This window comes from Oncorhynchus gorbuscha, linkage group LG08, assembly GCF_021184085.1.
Source record: "Oncorhynchus gorbuscha isolate QuinsamMale2020 ecotype Even-year linkage group LG08, OgorEven_v1.0, whole genome shotgun sequence".
Taxonomy (NCBI): Eukaryota; Metazoa; Chordata; class Actinopteri; order Salmoniformes; family Salmonidae; genus Oncorhynchus; species Oncorhynchus gorbuscha.
In genome coordinates, this window is record NC_060180.1 from 74,602,795 (window position 1) to 74,618,985 (window position 16,191).

The window sequence follows — 16,191 nt, forward strand, 5'->3', positions numbered from 1 at the left end:
TAGATCTAGTATAGTGGTGCTATGATAGGTCGATCTAGGATGGTGGTGCTATGATAGGTCGATCTAGGATGGTGGTGCTATGATAGGTCGATCTAGGATGGTGGTGCTATGATAGGTCGATCTAGGATGGTGGTGCTATGATAGGTCGATCTAGGATGGTGGTGCTATGATAGGTCGATCTAGGATGGTGGTGCTATGATAGGTCGATCTAGGATGGTGGTGCTATGATAGGTCGATCTAGGATGGTGGTGCTATGATAGGTCGATCTAGGATGGTGGTGCTATGATAGGTCTAGGATGCTATGATAGGTCGATCTAGTGGTGCTATGATAGGTCGATCTAGTATAGTGGTGCTATGATAGGTAGGATGGTGGTGCTATGATAGGATCTAGGATGGTGGTGCTATGATAGGTCGATCTAGGATGGTGGTGCTATGATAGGTCGATCTAGGATGGTGGTGCTATGATAGGTCGATCTAGGATGGTGGTGCTGTGTGGTGATCTAGGATGGTGGTGCTATGATAGGTCGATCTAGGATGGTGGTGCTATGATAGGTCGATCTAGGTATAGTGGTGCTATGATAGGTGATCTAGGATGGTGGTGCGATCTAGGATGGTGGTGCTATGATAGGTCGATCTAGGATGGTGGTGCTATGATAGGTCGATCTAGGATGGTGGTGCTATGATAGGTCGATCTAGGATGGTGGTGCTATGATAGGTCGATCTAGGATGGTGGTGCTATGATAGGTCGATCTAGGATGGTGGTGCTATGATAGGTCGATCTAGGATGGTGGTGCTGTGATAGGTCGATCTAGTATAGTGGTGCTATGATAGGTAGATCTAGGATGGTGGTGCTGTGATAGGTCGATCTAGGATGGTGGTGCTAACATGTCATAATACATCTGTCTGTTATATGTTTTCTGTAGATCCACGATCAGTAAAGGATCAGGGCCGGTTTCCCGAACACATACTAAGACTAAGTCCAGGACTTTATACCAACATAGAAATGTGTTTTAGCCCACGACTTCATGTCTGTCTGGGAAAATGGCCCAGTAAGAATGGAGTGTGTTGATTAAACATAAAGATATATATGTATATATACATATGTATATAATAGAAAATAAGTATCTTTGTATCATCATGTAAAAAATGGAAATAACACTGAAGACGGGGATAGTGTTTTCAGTAGAAAAATAAACACGCAAATCTTTTTCTGGTTCTGTCTTTTTAATATAATTTTACGACAACTGGATTAGAAGATAAAAGAAACAGTTCTGTGCCCTGTGATGTAAACGTTGTTGACCTCGCCAAGCTCCGCCTGGTAATCCATGTATGTATGCTTTATGTATGTATATTCTCTAACCTGGGATGTCATCACATTCAGTGAGGTCAGAATGTTACAGATGCGAATGGCACGAATAGAACTATGTCATCTGAACGTTTTCTGTAAAGTTGTGCCCCTTTACTGTTTGACTTCCCAGGTTTGACCCCTCGGACTAAGGTCAGAGGTCACAGGGTCGTGGTTTAGAAGTAGTTGACCACCCTGCGGATGGACTGGATGTTGGGGTTCTGGGCCTGCCACTCCACGTGACTGGAGTAGTCTCCTCTCTCCACGATGTACATACGGCCGCGGAAGTTAGGTTCCTCATAAAGCACCCAGCTATGGAGGGAGAGGAGAAGGAGGGGGTGAAAAGAGGGGGAGGAGGGGGATGAGTGGAGAAGGGAGGAGGAGGGGGGGAGAGGGAGGGAGGAGGAGGGGGAGAGAAGAGGGGGAGAGAGGAGGAGGAGAAGGGAGGAGGAGGAGGAGGAGAGGAGAAGGGAGGAGGAGGAGGAGGAGAGAGGAGGAGAAGGAGGAGGGAGGAGAGGGGAAGGGGAGGAGGAGGGGGAGAGGAGAAGGAGGAGAAGGGAGAGAGGAGGGAGGAGGAGGAGGAGGAGGGAGGAGGAGGGAGGGGGGAGGAGGAGGAGGAGGAGAGGGAAGGGAAGGAAGGGAGGAGGGGGAGAGAGGGGGAGGATCAGTAGGAGGAGGAGGAGGAGGAGAGAGGAGAAGAGGAGGAGGAGGGGGAGAGAGGAGGGAGGAGGAGTAGGAGGAGGAGGAGGAGGAGGAGGAGGAGAGAAGTGAGGAGGAGGAGGGAGAGAGAGAGGAGGGAGAAAGCAGGAGGAGGGGAGGAGGAGGAGAGGGAGGAGAAGGAGGGAGAGGAGGGGAGGGAGGAGAGGGAGGAGAAGGGGGAGGAGGAGGAGGAGGAGGAGGAGGAGGAGGAGGAGGATGGAGAGGAGGAGGAGGAGGAGGAGGAGGAGGAGGAGGAGAAGGAGGAGAAGGGGAGGAGCAGGGGGAGGAGCAGGGGGAGGATCAGTAGGAGAGAGGAGGAGAGAAGGGAGGAGGAGGGGGAGAGTTTGAAGAAGGAGTGGTGAGAAGAGAAGGAAAGCAGGATGGATAAGATGAGAGGGAGGAGAGAGAAGAGGAGGGAGGGGGGAGGGAGGAGGGAGGAGGAAGGGAGGGGGAGGAGGGGAGAGAGGAGGGAGGAGGAGTAGGAGGAGGAGGTGGAGGATGAGGAGGGAGGAGGGGGAGAGAGGAGGGAGGAGGAGTAGGAGAGTTGAGAAGAAGGAGTGGTGAGAAGAGAAGGAAAGCAGGATGGATAAGATGAGAGGGAGGAGAGAAGAGGGGGAGGAGGAGGAGGAGGAGAGGAGAAGGTAGGAGGAGGAGGAGAGGAGAAGGGAGGAGAAGGGGGAGAGAGGAGGGAGGAGGAGTAGGAGAGTTGAGAAGAAGGAGTGGTGAGAAGAGAAGGAAAGCAGGATGGAGAAGATGAGAGGGAGGAGAGAAGAGAATATACAGTATATAATTCTTTACAATTTCCAGTCACACTGTATGTTAGGGATTACTGTATAAAGTAGTTACCCTAGCTAATTTACTGTGTAATGTAGTTACCGTAGCTAATTTACTGTATAAAGTGTTTACCGTAGCTAATTTACTGTATAAAGTGTTTACCGTAGATCATTTACTGTATAACGTAGTTACCGTAGCTCATTTACTGTATACAGTGTTTACCGTAGCTCATTTACTGTATAAAGTGTTTACGGCAGATAATTTACTGTATAAAGTGTTTACCGTAGATAATTTACTGTATAAAGTGTTTACTGTAGATAATTTACTGTATAAAGTGTTTACTTGTAGATAATTTACTGTATAAAGTGTTTACTGTAGATAATTTACTGTATAAAGTGTTTACCGTAGATAATTTACTGTATAAAGTGTTTACTGTAGATAATTTACTGTATAAAGTGTTTACTTGTAGATAATTTACTGTATACAGTGTTTACTGTAGATAATTTACTGTATAAAGTGTTTACCGTAGATAATTTACTGTATAAAGTGTTTACTGTATGCTTATAAAAAGTTTATGGATGTGCTTATAAACAGCTAACTACAATTCACAGGAGTTCTAGAGATACATTGATGAATTGAATGGAGTTGACTTGAATTGAATTGACTTGAATTGAATTGACTTGAATTGAATTGAATTGACTTGAATTGAATTGAATTGACTTGAATTGAATTGAATTGAATTGACTTGAATTGAATTGAAATGTCAACAGCAGTTGATTCAGTAGATACGTACGCTCCGTCTCCGTAGACCTTCAGAGAGTTGATGCAGTTCTTGGTCAGACCGCATCCCTGCAGGAAGGGCACGTCATCACACACCTCAACACACTGGTCAGCAAAGTCAGCTCCCTCAAACAACTCCATCCTGTAGTGTTCTCCATGCTGGAAGAGGAGAGGAGGAGTAGGAGGAAGAGGAGGAGGAGGAAGAAGAGGATGAGGAAGAGGAGGAAGAGAAGGAGGAGCAAGAGGAGAAGGAGGAAAAGGACAATGATGATGAAGAGGAGGATGACGATGAAGAGGAAGGAGGAGGATGGGAGGAGAAGATGGGGAGGAGGGGATGGGGAGGAGAAGGAGGAAGTGGAGGAGGAGGAGGAGGAGGAGGGTGGAGTGGAGGAGAAGATGGGGGAGAGGAGGATAAGGAGGAAATGGGGAGAGAAGGAGAACGTGGAGGAGGAGGAGGAGGAAGAGGAGGAGGAGGAAGAGGAGGAGGAGGAGAGGGGGAGGAGGGTGGAGTGGAGGAGAAGATGGGGGAGAGGAGGATAAGGAGGAAATGGGGAGAGAAGGATGAAAAGGAGGAAGAGGAGGAGGAGGAGGAGGAGGAGGAGGAGGAGGAGGGGGAGGAAAAATTAGAAATTACATCACTGTGACTTCAAGTTTAGGTGAAGTTCCAACAACCCTCATCTCAACAGTCAGTCAGTCTGTCTGTCTCCTCTATCTCACATTGTAATGTACCAGTCAGTCAGTCTGTCTGCGTGTGCCCAAGATACACTTTAGAGTGGCCAATTCACCTGAATATTCTGTGCTGGCTTGACTACTTACCTTTACACATCAGTCACACTTTGCAGCTGGACTTGGACCGGGTTACACAACGTATCTAGTGCCAGTCTTGTTAAAGCGGGTTGAGGGGCGTAAACTGTCCTACTGCTTTAGTCCACCTTCTGACTTTAACCCTTCACGTCAAGTAGCTCTTACAACGATGTTAGTGTGAAAGAACTATAGTAACAACGCTGTTAAGAAGTAACCACCTAACGCTGTTACTATGCAAATACAAAGCTTATTACAAAATGACTATATGAGCACCGTAAAACCTACAGTATTCACAAAGCCACAGGTTACCGTGGTGGCATAGGTTACCGCGGCGTCCGTTACCGCGGCATCAGTTTCCACAGCATCGGTTTACCGCGAGTGTTAGCGTTTAATCCTCACCATCCTGATAGGTCTGCAGGAGCCCATGTGATCATTGTGGGCGTTCCACCTCTGGAACTCGGGGTATTCTCCGTGCTCCAGCATGTACTGCTGGCCCTTGAAGTCGGGGTGGTCGAAGCAGACGAAGGCCCCGCTCTCCACGCGGATGGAGTTGACGCGGTTCATGAATCCGCGGTCCTGGAAGTTATCGCAGTCACCGCAGATCTCCAGCTTCCTGCCCGTGAAGCATTTCCCCTCGTAGAAACAGATCTGGGTAGAATACAGACACAGAGGACAGAACACGGGACAGTTTAGTGAGGTAGAAATAGAGTCTGACCTACAGGATAGAGGATATTACTCATCTTTGTGGCCTGCGCCTGACTCCGCCTTACCCACATCACCTAGACTCTGACAACTACTGTGCTAGCTCAGGTAGTATATTTTTCAGCCCAGTTCCAGCAACTATTGTTGGTATGTAAGCAGGCCAGCCCGGGTCCAGCAACTATTGGGGATTCGTAAGCAGGCCAGCCCGGGTCCAGCAACTATTGTTGGTATGTAAGCAGGCCAGCCCGGGTCCAGCAACTATTGGGGATTCGTAAGCAGGCCAGCCCGGGTCCAGCAACTATTGGGGATATGTAAGCAGGCCAGACAAGTTCCAGCAACTATTGGGGATACGTAAGCAGGCCAGCCCAGTTCCAGCAACTATTGTTGGTATGTAAGCAGGCCAGCCCGGGTCCAGCAACTATTGGGGATACGTAAGCAGGCCAGCCCGGGTCCAGCAACTATTGGGGATACGTAAGCAGGCCAGCCCGGGTCCAGCAACTATTGGGGATACGTAAGCAGGCCAGCCCAGGTCCAGCAACTATTGTTGGTATGTAAGCAGGCCAGCCCAGGTCCAGCAACTATTGTTGGTATGTAAGCAGGCCAGACCGGGTCCAGCAACTATTGTTGGTATGTAAGCAGGCCAGACCGGGTCCAGCAACTATTGTGGATACGTAAGCAGGCCAGACCGGGTCCAGCAACTATTGTTGGTATGTAAGCAGGCCAGACCGGGTCCAGCAACTATTGGGGATACGTAAGCAGGCCAGACCGGGTCCAGCAACTATTGGGGATACGTAAGCAGGCCAGACCAGTTCCAGCAACTATTGGGGATACGTAAGCAGGCCAGACCGGGTCCAGCAACTATTGGGGATACGTAAGCAGGCCAGACCAGTTCCAGCAACTATTGGGGATACGTAAGCAGGCCAGGGTCCAGCAACTATTGGGGATACGTAAGCAGGCCAGACCAGTTCCAGCAACTATTGGGGATACGTAAGCAGGCCAGACCGGGTCCAGCAACTATTGGGGATACGTAAGCAGGCCAGACCAGTTCCAGCAACTATTGGGGATACGTAAGCAGGCCAGACCGGGTCCAGCAACTATTGGGGATACGTAAGCAGGCCAGACCAGTAATGTTTTCCCAGCCCTACAACTTGTTTGGGGTCAGTAGTGTGAAAAGAGCAACATGAATATGCTCCTGTGGGTTAAGAGTCAACAGTGTTGGGGAGTAACTGACTACAAACAAATCACCAATCAGAGACCACTGTGATGACACACCAACTGTTGACCACCAATCAGAGACCACTGTGATGACACACCAACTGTTGACCACCAATCAGAGACCACCATGATGAAACACCAACTGTTGACCACCAATCAGAGACCACTGTGATGACACACCAACTGTTGACCACCAATCAGAGACCACCATGATGAAACACCAACTGTTGACCACCAATCAGAGACCACTGTGATGACACACCAACTGTTGACCACCAATCAGAGACCACCATGATGAAACACCAACTGTTGACCACCAATCAGAGACCACTGTGATGACACACCAACTGTTAACCACCAATCAGAGACCACTGTGATGACACACCAACTGTTGACCACCAATCAGAGACCACTGTGATGACACACCAACTGTTGACCACCAATCAGAGACCACTGTGATGACACACCAACTGTTGACCACCAATCAGAGACCACTGTGATGACACACCAACTGTTGACCACCAATCAGAGACCACTATGATGACACACCAACTGTTGACCACCAATCAGAGACCACTGTGATGACACACCAATCAGAGACCACTGTGATGACACACCAACTGTTGACCACCAATCAGAGACCACTGTGATGACACACCAACTGTTGACCACCAATCAGAGACCACTGTGATGACACACCAACTGTTGACCACCAATCAGAGACCACTGTGATGACACACCAACTGTTGACCACCAATCAGAGACCACTGTGATGACACACCAACTGTTGACCACCAATCAGAGACCACTGTGATGACACACCAACTGTTGACCACCAATCAGAGACCACTGTGATGACACACCAACTGTTGACCACCAATCAGAGACCACTATGTTGACACACCAACTGTTGACCACCAATTGGAGACCACTATGATGACACACCAACTGTTGACCACCAATCAGAGACCACCATGATGAAACACCAACTGTTGACCACCAATCAGAGACCACTATGATGACACACCAACTGTTGACCACCAATCAGAGACCACTGTGATGACACACCAACTGTTGACCACCAATCAGAGACCACTGTGATGACACACCAACTGTTGACCACCAATCAGAGACCACTATGATGACACACCAACTGTTGACTACCAATCAGAGACCACTGTGATGACACACCAACTGATGACCACCAATCAGATACCACTATGATGACAGCTATACATACAGCTCGGTGGAGGTCAAGCACAGTTTCAAGTCATGTGACACACTCACCCCTCAAGCAAATGATGTTATGAAACTGCTTAAATCGACACCAATCAACACCTCTCAGGGTCTGAGTAGGACCATGTCCCAGCCCTCCTCTGACTCCTCTCAGGGTCTGAGTAGGACCATGTCCCAGCCCTTCTCTGACTCCTCTCAGGGTCTGAGTAGGACCATGTCCCAGCCCTCCTCTGACTCCTCTCAGGGTCTGAGTAGGACCATGTCCCAGCCCTTCTCTGACTCCTCTCAGGGTCTGAGTAGGACCATGTCCCAGCCCTTCTCTGACTCCTCTCAGGGTCTGAGTAGGACCATGTCCCAGCCCTCCTCTGACTCCTCTCAGGGTCTGAGTAGGACCATGTCCCAGCCCTTCTCTGACTCCTCTCAGGGTCTGAGTAGGACCATGTCCCAGCCCTCCTCTGACTCCTCTCAGGGTCTGACCATGTCCCAGCCCTTCTCTGACTCCTCTCAGGGTCTGAGTAGAACCATGTCCCAGCCCTTCTCTGACTCCTCTCAGGGTCTGAGTAGGACCATGTCCCAGCCCTTCTCTGACTCCTCTCAGGGTCTGAGTAGGACCATGTCCCAGTCCCTCCCAGCCCCTCTGACTCCTCTCAGGGTCTGACCATGTCCCAGCCCTTCTCTGACTCCTCTCAGGGTCTGAGTAGGACCATGTCCCAGCCCTTCTCTGACTCCTCTCAGGGTCTGAGTAGGACCATGTCCCAGCCCTCAGGGTCTCTGTCCCAGCCCTTCTCTCCTCTCAGGGTCTGAGTAGGACCATGTCCCAGCCCTTCTCTGACTCCTCTCCCATGTCCCAGCCCTCTGACTCCTCTCAGGGTCTGAGTAGGACCATGTCCCAGCCCTTCTCTGACTCCTCTCAGGGTCTGAGTAGGACCATGTCCCAGCCCTTCTCTGACTCCTCTCAGGGTCTGAGTAGGACCATGTCCCAGCCCTTCTCTGACTCCTCTCAGGGTCTGAGTAGGACCATGTCCCAGTCCCTTCTCTGACTCTCTCAGGGTCTGAGTCAGGGTCTGTCCCAGCCCTTCTCTGACTCCTCTCAGGGTCTGAGTAGGACCATGTCCCAGCCCTTCTCTGACTCCTCTCAGGGTCTGAGTAGGACCATGTCCCAGCCCTCCAGGACTACATTGACTGGTGTGACTGTCCGGTGCTGGAGTTGAATGTCTCCAAGATGAAAGAAATGCTTGTCGAACTTCAGGATGGACGAGGTGATCATCCAAGGTGAGGAGGTAGACATTGTGGATGAGTATAAATATCTTGGTACCAACTTCTATAACACACTGAAGTATGAAAAGAACACGCAATCATAACAAAATCTCACCAGAAACAATAATTCCTCAGGAAACCGTATACTGTATGTTTTGCTGTATACTGTATGTATAGTTCTATACTGTATGTACAGCTGTATGTATAGCTGTATACTGTATGTATATAATGTATACTGTATGTATAGCTGTTTGTATAGCTGAATACTGTATGTATAGCCATATACTGTATGTATAGTCGTATACTGTATGTATAGCTGTACACTGTATGTATAGCTGTATACTGTATGTATAGCTGTATACTGTATGTATAGCTGTATACTGTATGTATAGTTGTATACTGTATGTATAGCAGTATACTGTATGTATAGCTGTATACTGTATGTATAGCTGTATACTGTATGTTTAGCTGTATACCTTATGTATAGTTGTATACTGTATGTATAGCTGTATAAGGTATGTATAGCTGTATACTGTATGTATGGCTGTATACTGTATGTATAGCTGTATACTGTATGTATAGTTGTATACTGTATGTATCGTTGTATACTGTATGTATAGCTGTATACTGTATGTTTAGCTGTATACTGTATGTATAGTTGTATACTGTATGTTTAGCTGTATACTGTATGTATAGCTGTTTGTATAGCTGTACACTGTATGTATAGCTGTATACTGTATGTATAGCTGTATACTGTATGTATAGTTGTATCCTGTATGTATAGCTGTATACGGTATGTATAGCTGTATACTGTATGTATAGTTGTATACTGTATATATATATCTGTATACTGTATGTTTAGCTGTATACCTTATGTATAGCTGTATACTGTATGTATAGCTGTATACTGTATGTATAGCTGTATACTGTATGTGTAGTTGTATACTGTATGCATAGTTGTATACTGTATGTTTAGCTGTATACTGTGTGTATAGTTATATACTGTATGTATAGCTGTATACTGTATGTATAGTTGTATACTATATGTATAGCTGTATACTGTATGTATAGTTGTATACTGTATGTATAGCTGTATACTGTATGTATAGTTGTATACTGTATGGATAGTTGTATACTGTATGTATAGTTGTATACTGTATGTATAGCTGTATACTGTATGTTTAGCTGTATACTGTATGTATAGCTGTATACTGTATGTATAGTTGTATACTGTATGTATAGTTGTATACTGTATGTTTAGCTGTATACTGTATGTATAGCTGTATACTGTATGTATAGCTGTATACTGTCTGTATAGTTATATACTGTATGTATAGCTGTATACTGTATGTATAGTTGTATACTATATGTATAGCTGTATACTGTATGTATAGTTGTATACTGTATGTATAGCTGTATACTGTTTGTATAGTTGTATACTGTATGGATAGTTGTATACTGTATGTATAGTTGTATACTGTATGTATAGCAGTATACTGTATGTATAGTTGTATACTCTATGTATAGTTGTATACTGTATGTATAGCTGTATACTGTATGTATAGCTGTATACTGTATGTATAGTTGTATACTGTATGTATAGTTGTATACTGTATGTATAGCTGTATACTGTATGTATAGCTGTATACTGTATCTATACCTGTATACTGTATGTATATAATGTATACTGTATGTATAGCTGTTTGTAAAGCTGAATACTGTATGTATAGCCATATACTGTATGTATAGTCGTATACTGTATGTATAGCTGTACACTGTATGTGTAGCTGTATGCTGTATGTTTAGTTGTATGCTGTATGTATAGCTGTATACTGTATGTAGCTGTATACTGTATGTATAGCTGTATGTATAGTTGTATACTGTATGTATAGCTGTATACTGTATGTATAGCTGTACACTGTATGTGTAGCTGTATGCTGTATGTTTAGTTGTATGATGTATGTATAGCTGTATACTGTATGTATAGCTGTATACTGTATGTATAGCTGTATGTATAGTTGTATACTGTATGTATAGCTGTATACTGTATGTATAGCTGTATACTGTATGTATAGCTGTATACTGTATGTATAGTTGTATACTGTATGTATAGCTGTATACTGTATGTATACTGTATGTATAGCTGTATACTGTATGTATAGCTGTATACTGTATGTATGCTGTATACTGTATGTATAGTTGTATACTGTATGTATAGCTGTATACTGTATGTATAGTTGTATACTGTATGTATAGCTGTATACTGTATGTATAGTTGTATACTGTATGTATAGTTTTATACTGTATGTATAGCTGTATACTGTATGTATAGTTGTATACTGTATGTATAGCTGTATACTGTATGTATAGCTGTATGTATAGTTGTATACTGTATGTATAGCTGTATACTGTATGTATAGTTGTATACTGTATGTATAGCTGTATACTGTATGTTTAGCTGTATACTGTATGTATAGTTGTATACTGTATGTATAGTTGTACACTGTATGTATAGCTGTATACTGTATGTATAGTTGTATACTGCATGTATAACTGTATACTGTATGTATAGCTGTATACTGTATGTATAGCTGTATACTGTATGTATAGTTGTATATTGTATGTATAGCTGTATACTGTATGTATAGTTGTATACTGTATGTATAGCTGTATACTGTATGTATAGTTGTATACTGTATGTATAGCTGTATACTGTATGTTTAGTTGCATACTGTATGTATAGCTGTATACTGTATGTATAGCTGTATACTGTATCTATACCTGTATACTGTATGTATATAATGTATACTGTATGTATAGCTGTTTGTATTGCTGAATACTGTATGTATAGCCATATACTGTATGTATAGTCGTATACTGTATGTATAGCTGTATGTATAGTTGTATACTGTATGTATAGCTGTATACTGTATGTATAGTTGTATACTGTATTTATAGCTGTATACTGTATGTATAGCTGTATGTATAGTTGTATACTGTATGTATAGTTGTATACTGTATGTATAGCTGTATACTGTATGTATAGCTGTATGTATAGTTGTATACTGTATGTATAGCTGTATACTGTATGTATAGTTGTATACTGTATGTATAGCTGTATACTGTATGTATAGCTGTATACTGTATGTATAGCTGTATACTGTATGTATAGTTGTATATTGTATGTATAGCTGTATACTGTATGTATAGTTGTATACTGTATGTATAGCTGTATACTGTATGTATAGCTGTATACTGTATGTATAGTTGTATACTGTATGTATAGCTGTATACTGTATGTATAGTTGTATACTGTATGTATAGCTGTATACTGTATGTATAGTTGTATACTGTATGTATAGTTTTATACTGTATGTATAGCTGTATACTGTATGTATAGTTGTATACTGTATGTATAGCTGTATACTGTATGTATAGCTGTATGTATAGTTGTATACTGTATGTATAGCTGTATACTGTATGTATAGTTGTATACTGTATGTATAGCTGTATACTGTATGTATAGTTGTATACTGTATGTATAGCTGTATACTGTATGTATAGCTGTATACTGTATGTATAGCTGTATACTGTATGTATAGCTGTTTGTATTGCTGAATACTGTATGTATAGTCATATACTGTATGTATAGCTGTATGTATAGTTGTATACTGTATGTATAGCTGTATACTGTATGTATAGTTGTATACTGTATGTATAGCTGTATACTGTATGTATAGCTGTATGTATAGTTGTATACTGTATGTATAGTTGTATACTGTATGTATAGCTGTATACTGTATGTATAGCTGTATATGTATAGTTGTATACTGTATGTATAGCTGTATACTGTATGTATAGTTGTATACTGTATGTATAGCTGTATACTGTATGTATAGTTGTATACTGTATGTATAGTTGTATACTGTATGTATAGCTGTATACTGTATGTATAGTTGTATACTGTATGTATAGCTGTATACTGTATGTATAGTTGTATACTGTATGTATAGTATTGTATACTGTATGTATAGTTGTATACTGTATGTATATCTGTATACTGTATGTATAGTTGTATACTGTATGTATAGCTGTATACTGTATGTATATGTATACTGTATGTATAGTTGTATACTGTATGTATAGCTGTATACTGTATGTATGTATAGTTGTATACTGTATGTATATCTGTATACTGTATGTATAGTTGTATACTGTATGTATAGCTGTATACTGTATGTATATGTTGTATACTGTATGTATATAACTGTATACTGTATGTATAGCTGTATACTGTATGTATAGCTGTATACTGTATGTATAGCTGTATACTGTATGTATAGTGTATACTGTATGTATAGCTGTATGTATAGTTGTATACTGTATGTATAGCTGTATACTGTATGTATAGTTGTATACTGTATGTATAGCTGTATATGTATAGCTGTATACTGTATGTATAGTATACTGTATGTATAGTTTTATACTGTATACTGTATGTATAGTTGTATACTGTATGTATAGCTGTATACTGTATGTATAGCTGTATGTATAGTTGTATACTGTATGTATAGCTGTATACTGTATGTATAGTTGTATACTGTATGTATAGCTGTATACTGTATGTATAGTTGTATACTGTATGTATAGCTGTATACTGTATCTATACCTGTATACTGTATGTATATAATGTATACTGTATGTATAGCTGTTTGTATTGCTGAATACTGTATGTATAGCCATATACTGTATGTATAGTCGTATACTGTATGTATAGCTGTATGTATAGTTGTATACTGTATGTATAGCTGTATACTGTATGTATAGTTGTATACTGTATGTATAGCTGTATAGCTGTATGTATAGTTGTATACTGTATGTATAGTTGTATACTGTATGTATAGCTGTATACTGTATGTATAGCTGTATGTATAGTTGTATACTGTATGTATAGCTGTATACTGTATGTATAGTTGTATACTGTATGTATAGCTGTTTGTATTGCTGAATACTGTATGTATAGCCATATACTGTATGTATAGTCGTATACTGTATGTATAGCTGTATGTATAGTTGTATACTGTATGTATAGCTGTATACTGTATGTATAGTTGTATACTGTATGTATAGCTGTATACTGTATGTATAGCTGTATGTATAGTTGTATACTGTATGTATAGCTGTATACTGTATGTATAGTTGTATACTGTATGTATAGCTGTATACTGTATGTATAGCTGTATGTATAGTTGTATACTGTATGTATAGCTGTATACTGTATGTATAGTTGTATACTGTATGAATAGCCGTATACTGTATGTATAGCTGTATACTGTATGTATAGCTGTATACTGTATGTATAGCTGTATGTATAGCTGTATACTGTATGTATAGCTGTATACTGTATGTATAGCTGTATACTGTATGTATAGCTGTATGTATAGCTGTATACTGTATGTATAGCTGTATACTGTATGTATAGCTGTATGTATAGTTGTATACTGTATGTATAGCTGTATACTATATGTATAGCTGTATACTGTATGTATAGCTGTATACTGTATGTTTAGCTGTATACTGTATGTATAGCTGTATACTGTATATATAGCTGTATACTGTATGTATAGCTGTATGTATAGTTGTATACTGTATGTATAGCTGTATACTGTATGTTTAGCTGTATACTGTATATATAGCTGTATACTGTATGTATAGCTGTATGCATAGCTTCCAGGTTCGATAGCTATCTACTCACCTTGCCTGAGTACTGCGACATTTTGTCCACCGTTTGTTGTCCACGTTTTACCCACAGTGTGAGAGTGGAAAGATGTGGATTGCCTGATATATATGGCCAATAGGGAGAGGAGAGGCTGACCACCTGATACATATGGCCAATAGGGAGAGGTCAACATAACAATGGCCCCACAATGAAGGGGTTTAAGAAATTCTGCACCATGGACACTTTCTCTTACATGTCACACTGCTGATAGTGGACTTTGGTTTAGTCGGGGTCCAGAACAATGGCAGGGTTGGGACATTCTTGCTTTGATTGGGATTTGAGGGGTGTACTGTGTGTTGATGGCATGCTGTGTGGATGGGATGCTGTGTGTTGATGGGATGCTGTGTGTTGATGGGATGCTGTGTGTTGATGGGATGCTGTGTGTTGATGGGATGCTGTGTGTTGATGGGATGCTGTGTGTTGATGGGTGTACTGTGTGTTGATGGGATGCTGTGTGTTGTGGGATGCTGTGTGTTGATGGGATGCTGTGTGTTGATGGGATGCTGTGTGTTGATGGGATGCTGTGTGTTGATGGGATGCTGTGTGTTGATGGGATGCTGTGTGTTGATGGGATGCTGTGTGTTGATGGGATGCTGTGTGTTGATGGGATGCTGTGTGTTGATGGGATGCTGTGTGTTGATGGGATGCTGTGTGTTGATGGGATGCTGTGTGTTGTGGGATGCTGTGTGTTGATGGGATGCTGTGTGTTGATGGGATGCTGTGTGTTGTGGGATGCTGTGTGTTGATGGGATGCTGTGTGTTGATGGGATGCTGCGTGTTGATGGGATGCTGCGTGTTGATGGGATGCTGTGTGTTGATGGTATGCTGTGTGTTCATTGGATGCTGTGTGTTGATGGTATGCTGTGTGTTGATGGGATGCTGTGTGTTGATGGGATGCTGTGTGTTGATGGGATGCTGTGTGTTGATGGGATGCTGTGTGTTGATGGGATGCTGTGTGTTGATGGGATGCTGTGTGTTCATGGGATGCTGTGTGTTGATGGGATGCTGTGTGGATGGGATGCTGTGTGTTGATGGGATGCTGTGTGTTGACGGGATGCTGTGTGTTGATGGTGTGGAGAGTGTTGTGGTGTGTGTGTGTGTGTGTGTGTGTGTGTGTGTGTGTGTGTGTGTGTGTGTGTGTGTGTGTGTGTGTGTGTGTGTGGTCTGAGTGAATGTATAGATACAGGGTAGACAGTATTACAGAGTTACAGTGTCAAATCAAATGCAAATCAACTCAAATTTTATTAATTAAATATATTAATTAAATTAAATTAATTATTAATTTATTTTATTTTAATTTTATTGTTCACATACACATGTTGTGCTGTGCGGCACAGACAAGATGCGGTAGATGGTATAGAGTACACACATATGAGATATGTAGGATATGTAAACATTATTAAAGTGATGTTATTTAAAGTGACGAGTGAGTATCTTTGTTAAATCCATCTATAAAAGTGGCCAGTGATTTGAGTCTGTATGTTGGCAGCAGCCTCGCTATGCTAGTGATGGCTGTTTAACAGTCTGATGGCCTTGAGATCAGAATTACAGTGTTACAGTATTACTCCCCATCTCTCCCTACACCCAAACCTCTCCATAC

At 42.4% G+C, this 16,191-nt stretch overlaps 1 protein-coding gene across 1 annotated transcript; it reads right to left on the reverse strand.

Moving 5' to 3' along the window:
* Positions 1 to 1,205: 1,205 nt before the first annotated feature.
* Positions 1,206 to 14,654, reverse strand: LOC124042181 (gamma-crystallin N-A-like). The gene is made up of 4 exons (XM_046360584.1): positions 14,568 to 14,654; positions 4,802 to 5,050; positions 3,612 to 3,757; positions 1,206 to 1,657 (listed from the first exon to the last, which is right to left on the reverse strand). Exons 1-4 carry the CDS (start codon positions 14,586 to 14,588, stop codon positions 1,522 to 1,524), a joined length of 552 nt encoding a protein of 183 aa, XP_046216540.1. The 5' UTR covers positions 14,589 to 14,654; the 3' UTR covers positions 1,206 to 1,521.
* Between the last annotated feature and the right edge of the window lie 1,537 nt (positions 14,655 to 16,191).